This window comes from Canis lupus, chromosome 13, assembly GCF_048164855.1.
Source record: "Canis lupus baileyi chromosome 13, mCanLup2.hap1, whole genome shotgun sequence".
NCBI lineage: Eukaryota > Metazoa > Chordata > Mammalia > Carnivora > Canidae > Canis > Canis lupus.
This window is the reverse complement of record NC_132850.1, coordinates 3,424,063-3,431,991: the sequence shown is the minus strand read 5'-3', so window position 1 is coordinate 3,431,991 and position 7,929 is coordinate 3,424,063. Positions and strand designations below refer to the sequence as shown.

The following is a 7,929-nucleotide window of genomic DNA, read 5'->3' as shown; positions in this document are numbered from 1 at the left end:
TGTCAGTTGTCAGCTTTGAACTACCTTTTCAGGGAAGACTTTCTTGCCTGCATCCCCGACCCCCACCAGGCTCGGTCAGTTCCCGCGCTGGGCACTCCAGCAGCAAGAACTTCTGGGAATCACGATGACGTGCAACTAGCTGATCGCTTTGCCCCACTCCGTCGTCACACCCAGGACACGGGGTCCTCTGGAGCCCGGCCCAGCGTGGGGCACTCAGGGGGTGCTCAATGAGCGTCAGCCGGCGGGAACCCCGTCTCTGGAGCCCTCTCCGCCGAAAGCGGCCGCCCTCAGGTCGGGTGCAGCTGCACGGGAAGCCAGCTGCGGGGAAGCAGTGAGCGCCCGGGCGTCCTCCTTCCAGGCTTTTGCATTCAGAGGCCAGCGGGGGTGGGTGGGACGGTGACACTGCCGCGGTCCCCGGTCCCCGGTCCCCGGTCCCCGGTCCCCGGTCCCGAGGGCGTGGCGTGGCGCGGCGTGGCCGCAGAGATGAGCTGCGGGCCCGCGACCGGCAGCCGTGAACCTAGTGCTCACGGGGTCGGGCGGCTCAGAGACGCGGCGGGACCATCTAGCCTCGCCTGGGAGGCTGCAGGAGCCCGGCGACAGCCTTGCCAGGTCGGAGAGCCTCCCCCGCCAGAGAGGCAGCGGCGCCGCCCGGCCCCGCCCCGCCCCGCCCCGCCCGGCCCCGCCCCGCCCCCCGGCCCCGCCCGCGCCCCGCCCCCGGGCCGAGGAGCCGGCCGCCCGCGCCTGCGCACTCGGGCCGGCGCAGGCCCCGCCCCGGGGGAGGGCCCGCGCGCCAGCCCCGCCCCCCGCCCTGCGTGCGCAGCGCCCGGAGCCCGCCCCCGCGAGAGACTGCCGGGCGCATGCGGCGGCGCCGGCTCACTGGCTGCCCGCGGCCCCGCGCGTCCCTCGCCCAGCGCCCCCGCCGACGGCAGGCCTGCGAGCCGGCCTCAGGTAGGCTGCCTGCGGGCCAGGGGAGCCGTTCTCCCGGGCGGGAAGCGGCGAGCGCCCGCCGAGCGCCGCGCGGGACGGCCACACCGCCGGCGGACAGACGGGGCTTCGCGCCAATCAGGGAGGGGTGCCCCGCGGGCCTGGCCAATGGGCTGCGTGCCTCGCCGAGCGGGGCGGGCGGGCGGCCGGGCCGGCGAGGAGCCGGCTCCCGCGCGCGGGGCCGCGTGGCCGGGCGCCGCGGGCGAGCGGGGGCGCGGGGGGCGCGGGGGCGCGGGGGGCGCGGGGGCGGGGGGCGCAAGGGAGCCCCTGCGCCCAGCCCTGCCCGAGCGCTCGCGGCGGCCGGGAGCACGGCCTCGGCCCGGCCGGGGGGCGCCCCGGGTCCCGGAGGCGCCGCCGCGCGGGGGATGGGCTCGGTGGCCCGGCCTCGGCGCCCCCGGCGCGCCCCGACTCCCGCGGGCCGAGGGGCCTTGCAGCGCCCGCGCTCCGGGCTCAGGGTGCGGCCCCCGCTGCCCCGCGGCGGACCTGCTGCGTTTTGCAGAAGTTCACCACGTCTGCGTGGCCCGCTTAGGTGCACGCTCGTCGTAACGCCCAGCCCTGGGCCGCCCCGGTGACCGCCCATGCGGGGCATTCTCACCCCATTTTTACCAGCTGTAAGGACCCGGGGCGTCAGGCAGCTCGGAGCAACCCGATGGGTCTCAGTGCACAAAGTGCTAGGGCAGGAGGTGGCTCTCAAACACCAATTTAACCAAAAAAAGCTTTCTTTCTTTTTTTTTCTTTCTTTCCATCTTTGTTGAATTCCCCTGTGCATTTTTTATCTAAGATTTTCTTATTTTTAAGTAGTCTCTACACCCATTGGGGGGGCCCAGACTCACAACTTGGAGATGCAGAGTTGCTTCCTCTACCTAGGTAGCCAGCCAGCCAGCCAGCGGCCTCTGAAGCATCTTGATTTATGTTACGTCTGTGCTTGAGAACTCCCTGATGTGTCCACTGCCTTCAGAGTGAAGTTCAGATAGGACCTTCAGGTTTCCAAATGAATTGGTCCCTTGCTTACATTTCCAGCTTATTTCCCACCGTGTTCCCGTCCTCCCTTTCCGCCTTTCCCACCATCTCCCTATCTCTCTTCTTGGCCCTACTTCTGTTTTCTGTAGATGGCCTTCACCTTCCTGTTCACTCTCCTCCCTTCCCCGTGCTTTGTATCTTACAGTCAGTCCTTGAAGACTCCCTGCAAGTCTCAGTTCAGCGAAGCAGGAGCAGTCTGGATCCTCTCCCTGCCTTAATTTTTCTCACGCCTTCTTCTGCTGGGCCACGATCTCTGCCCTGGTCTTGCCACTGAAAGCTTTCTGCTCCGCCTTCTCCACGTATGCCTTTCACATGTTGTCCCGGTTTCCCACCATCACTGGATTACTCATTATCTGTAACTGTTTTGTCTCTAACCAAACTGCCAGCAACTTCAGTTACGAGCCCAGATGTGATTAAGTTTTGTGGTCCCTGCTCTTCCTGTGAGTGGCCTGAGACGATCTCTGAAAATGGTTCGCTCTTCACTTGACCCAGAAAACCCTACAAAATCTCGCAAATCAGGAGGTTCGCATCTTCGTGTTCAGTTTAAGAACATGCGTGAAACTGCTCAGGCCATCAAGGATAGGCATATCGAAAAAGCCACCGAGTATCTGAAGGTTGTTGCTCTGTAGATGTACTATGTGCCATTCGGTCATTACAGTGGTGGAGTTGGTAGGTGTGCCCATGCCACATGATGGGCATGCACACAGGGTCGGTGGCCCAAAAAGCGTGCTGGATTTTTACTACACGTGCCTAAAAGTTCAGAGAGGGCTGCTGAACTTAGGGATTTAGAGGGGACAGAGCAGTGTCCCCCCTAAATGTGGTCATTGAGCACATCTAGGTGAACAAAGTCCCCAAGGCGTGGTGTAGAATTTACAGGGCTTATGGCCAGATTCACCCATATCTGAGCTCTCCCATCCGTAGTGAAAAAGAGCAGATTGTCCTTAAACCAGAAGAGGAGGTTGCCCAGAAGAAACTGAAGAAACAAAAAACTATGGCCTGGGAGTAAATTTTGCATAAAATAAATGCAAATAAAGGTAAAAAAACAAAACAAAAACAAACCCAAAACAAAATGGTTTTGTGGTTCCCAAAGTGTCCAGCACAGTAGCACCTACACATCAGTGTCGCGCATCAGGGTGAGTGAGTGGGTCCTGTCAGCCTCTCCCTCCTGGTCTTTGGGCACATTGGAATCTTCATTGTCAGGCACTGTGGGAGCCCGCAAGAATCATCCCTCAAGAGAGCTTTAACCCTCTTTGAATAAAGTTGGGGCAAATCAAATGCAAATGGATGAGATGGGTCTTCTGTAAAAGTAACCTACTCCATAACCCACTCAGGGTGGCCGAGGAATTTCTAGGGACGACGAAAATTGAGTCTGAGACTGGATATAGTGTCAGGGATATACCTGATAAGAACACATCTAAAATGTAGCCAAGTCTGATATTTGTGTGTCCATAAGGAGCCATTTGACTGAGGTGAGAGTAGCAGCCCCTCCCTCCCAGGTATTAGGGACTTGGGAAGAATGCATACCGTATACCCATTTGGGGAGATCACAATGTGCATTAAGTTATTAAAGGCTACTGGAGGTCTGGCATTAAACCAATTGACTGTTAAACAGCATTTCTCTGATTTATAGGTCTGTAGGCCGCCTTGTGGGAACCCCATATACGTTTTGCAGAAACCAAGGAGCATGCTTTTGGAAACGCTCTAACAGGATAGAGCAAGTCCTATTCTAGGTGTCTTCCTTGAGGTCCAAGGGGGAAGTCGCGTCCAGCGGTCTTACTTTGCCAAGAGTATTCATTCCTGCCTCGGGGAGGAGTGGGGCGGGGAATGCTTCAAGCAGAACTCCCCTGTTTCCTTGTTCTTTCTGAGCTTATTTTTATTATAATCTGGCTTCACATGAAGTGTTCCCGGAGGAGGAAAATGTCCTGACCATGCCAAAGCAAGCATTCTCTTCTGCTTGGTGATTGTGTGTCTCCCTTTGGTCACATTTGGATTTACCAACCACATGGTGTGTCTGGGCCTCTGTAGCTGAGGGGCCAGTGATAATTTCTCCCCGGCAAGCCTGTGGCTGTCGCCTCACCTCGAGCCTCTGCTCTTCCTGCGTACATCTACCCCTTTTATCTCTCACCGCATCTGTTCCATTCCCGGCCACAGCTGCGCTGCTCTTTGGATTTAATCAAATCTGCCCTCCCTTTGCATCCTCTGCGCATTGTGTGCTTCAGGCCGGGTGGGCATCCGATGTTCCTTCCCTGCAGTATATGCGCTTTCTCTTCCCGGCCCTACCTGGGCGAGACTGCTGGCAAGGAGTAAGTTATTCGAAAATTACAGGAGAGAACCACCTCTGATGAAGAGTTTGAGGCTTCATTGTGACTCCTTTTCAGCGTTGAAACTCTACTGTCTTCCATAACCTAGAGAAGTTGTGTTTTCTTGGTGATACGTTGTAGATTGGCCAGAGACGTTCTCTCTTTCGTGGCCAAAGTGCTCATCCAGGACTGAAACCTTTTCCACTTCCACGCAGGGAAGATAATGAGGCATCGCTTCCAAACTCCTGGGTCCAGTGGCTATGTCAGCCAACATCGGGGGCATAGTGTTCTCTGTCCACAGAGCTGTTCTTAAGTTTTTACATTTTATTTTTATTTTTTTAGGTTGTCTCTCAAGGTTGTTAGTTGTCCGAGCCTTCAACAAGAGCTTCATTATTTGATTAAGCGAGTTGTTTTTTTGACTCCCGTTTCACTAAAGCCATTCAGTGATTCCCAAGAAGTATTTGTTAGGGTCCCACCTGACAACCTTCTAGAGTGGTGCGGCTGATAGGGAAACAGGCTCCTGGAGGGTGCGTAGCCAGTAAGAGGCAGAGCCCTTGAGCCCAGATACGCATGCTTTGTGGAGATATACTTTATCTGAAATTTTTCCTTCTCCCACTCCCAGGTCAAAAAGTAAAATGAAGTACATTCTAGTCACTGGTGGTGTTATATCAGGAATTGGAAAAGGAATCATCGCCAGCAGCATAGGCACCATACTGAAGTCATGTGGTTTACATGTAACTTCAATTAAAATTGACCCATACATTAACATTGATGCGGGAACATTCTCTCCTTATGAACATGGTAAGCACGATGCATTTCTTTTCTTTGATTAACATAATGATGGTGGAGTATATAGAAGCACATGTCAGCCTTTGGAAATTGTGTATATTTTGCATAAACATAACTTGTATTTCCTTCCTTCCAGAAAAGTCCTTAGTGTAGTGGAATATGCTTTTCTCACCTGAACAGAGAGCAGGAAGCAGAAATCTAAACAGGCAACGTCATGAGGAGAGTCTAGAGGTTTCTGAAAGAGAACCCTCTCTCTGAGGGGGGAAAAGAAGACATTTTTTTCTTTTTCCCATTTGTGAGCTCTTCTCCTTTTGTGATGGTGAGAATGAACCATCCTGGGCAGAACTTCTAGGATGACGTCTCAAGGAATGAATGTTAAACAAAGGAACGGGGGAAACTTTGAGTTTCACAACTTTGTTTGGAACCAAAGTGTAGCCCAGAAGTTGGTTTTTCTGATCAACAGGATCTTAATATCCGGTATGAGTTCTGAAGGAAATCATGCTTTGATCACATCAGAAACGTTTTTCTGTAGGAGGCTTTGTTGAAAGTTCTTTCTCTTTAGGCAGCAGATAGCACACTCCTGTCAAGCTCCCCGTACCCACCGCCCTTGAGGCTATGATTTCCTTCGTTCCTCGCCCTCTCATTACTTCCTGATTGAGACTGAGCTTGTTGATAGACTGGAAGTATCCTATTACCTTTTGCAGAATGGTTGGTGATTTTTCTTTCTTTTGTGTCATGTTTAGTTTTCTAGAAATAAATTTCTCTGCTTCGTATCAAGGTAATGCAGACTTTGTTCTGCTTAAGTGTTTACGTTTTGAGACTCGCGTTTGCCATGACATAACGTGTTTTTCACTTACCCTGACCATTTCCGCCGTTCATCACAGGTGAGGTTTTTGTGCTGGATGACGGTGGGGAAGTAGACCTCGACCTGGGGAACTATGAGCGCTTCCTTGACATCCGCCTCACCAAGGACAATAATCTGACGACTGGAAAGATCTACCAGTACGTCATTAACAAGGAACGCAAAGGAGATTACTTGGGGAAAACCGTCCAAGGTAAAACTGGGTTTGCCTTCAGGGTATAAATATTTTAACCAATTTGCTTTCTTTTCTTTTCTTTTTTTTATTCCAATTTGCTTTCTTTTGTGTATAGAAATTTACTATCTGTGCAGTTGCAGCCAGAAGTGTCCAGGTATTGTTACTGAAATATGCCTTCGGTTGAAAATTCAGAGTTGTGCTGCTGTTTACTAAAAAAAAAAAAATAATAATAAATGTGAAGAAGCCCCTGCTGTTCTGAGAATGACACGGAAGCTGTGAGTCCTGTGGCAGGATTTGAGTCCAGAGAGCTGTTGTTTGCACGCAGTGATGGGTGTGAATTAAGGACGGCAGCTAGGCCAGGGCAGCAAGCCAGGTGGTGTGTGTATATGTCGTGCATCTGGGATGGATTTCGGCGGTGGTAGGAAAAGAATGTCCTTCGTGTTCATTGGTTTGCAGGCTGCTCATTGGCGCACATGGGCCTGGGCGAGTCTGAGAGGCCGGTCCCTGGGTCCTCCTGTGCTTTCGTCAGCCGGCTTCACCTGTGTCTGTCTGCTGCCCTGGGGTTTCACACAGCACTCTTTTGAGAAAATTGCCACTCTTAAAAGGTGGGGTTCAAAAACCACTGGTTTAGTGTGTCATGGCCGAAGTCTAGATTGGGGGCGGCGTGTGTGTTATGAGAGTGGCTCTCCTCTTAGCTTTAGACTTTGCTAAGCCGAGGGTCAGGCTGACAGGCCGCTCTAGTCTGGGGTCGCCCTGGTCAGATTCGGGGCTAATGGGGTCATGTGTTAGAGCTTTAGCCCTGCCACTTCCCAGCGGTGTGAAGGCAGGCCGATACCTAACTTCTGAGATCTGGTTCCCTTTTCTGGGAGATGGCGATAAACTACCTGCCCTTCCTGATTGTTCAGAGGGCAATAAAACTCTGGGCTCCTGACACACGGAAAGGGGGTCAATTAGGAATTATGACGATCTCGATGATACAGTTTGTTGTTCTAGGTCTCCGGGGTATTCATTCGTGTACACATTCATTCGTCACATATTTTTTGAATCCTCACTACGGTCACACCCGCCCTGGGGCTACATGATGAACCAGACCAGTGAGCTCGTTGCCCCCACGGAGGCGGAGGCTACCGAGTGGGAGACACAAAAATACATGAAACACGGCGTCTGATAAGAGCTGTGGAGGAAATAAATAGTGAGGAGAGAGTGTGTGGAGATAGCCCATTTGGACAGGTGGCTAGGGGAAGTCTCCCTGAGGGGCATTTGTGATGAGAGGCCAGCCGGGGCCGGAGGGGATGGGGCACAGCACACAGAGGCCCGGGCTGCAGGGGCCCTGTCATAGAGGTCAGGGGGTGGAGGGTGTCCTGCAGAGTGACCTGTGGTTGGGGGGATAGGATGCGTGGAGGGGGGGTCAGGTGGCCTGCAGTCAGGTTACACAGGACCTTCTGGGCCATGGTCCCCGAGTTTGGATTTCAGAGCAGTGGGAAGCCGTAGAAGAGTTTAGAACATGGGAGCCGAGGAGCTCTGTTTTGCATTTTTAGAAGATCCCTTTGGCTGCTGTGTGTGGAATAGATAATGAGTATCCTTGCACCCGAGGCACTGCTGGTTATAAACACGAGCCAGTTAAACAGTAATCCCTGCCCCTTAGGAGGCTGCCTCCCGAGTCCTACAACTAGGATTTTAACAAGTGTTTAGCTTGGTAGCTGGCTCTGCTGAGCCCTGGCATGCGAGGCGCTCCACCTAGCATCTTACCAGTAGTGTCGCTCACAATTTCCACAACTTCATGAAGTTGAAGCTCTTAC

General features: G+C 53.5%; 1 protein-coding gene across 1 annotated transcript in view; it reads left to right on the top strand.

Moving 5' to 3' along the window:
* The first annotated feature begins 821 nt into the window (after positions 1–821).
* Positions 822–7,929, top strand: part of CTPS1 (CTP synthase 1) — a 29,356-nt gene continuing 22,248 nt past the window's right edge. The window contains exons 1-3 of the mRNA XM_072771687.1: positions 822–948; positions 4,927–5,105; positions 5,978–6,148. Of these exons, the coding sequence (XP_072627788.1) occupies positions 4,940–5,105; positions 5,978–6,148 (337 nt within the window). The 5' untranslated portion in view covers positions 822–948; positions 4,927–4,939. The remainder of the gene's footprint in view (positions 949–4,926; positions 5,106–5,977; positions 6,149–7,929) is intronic.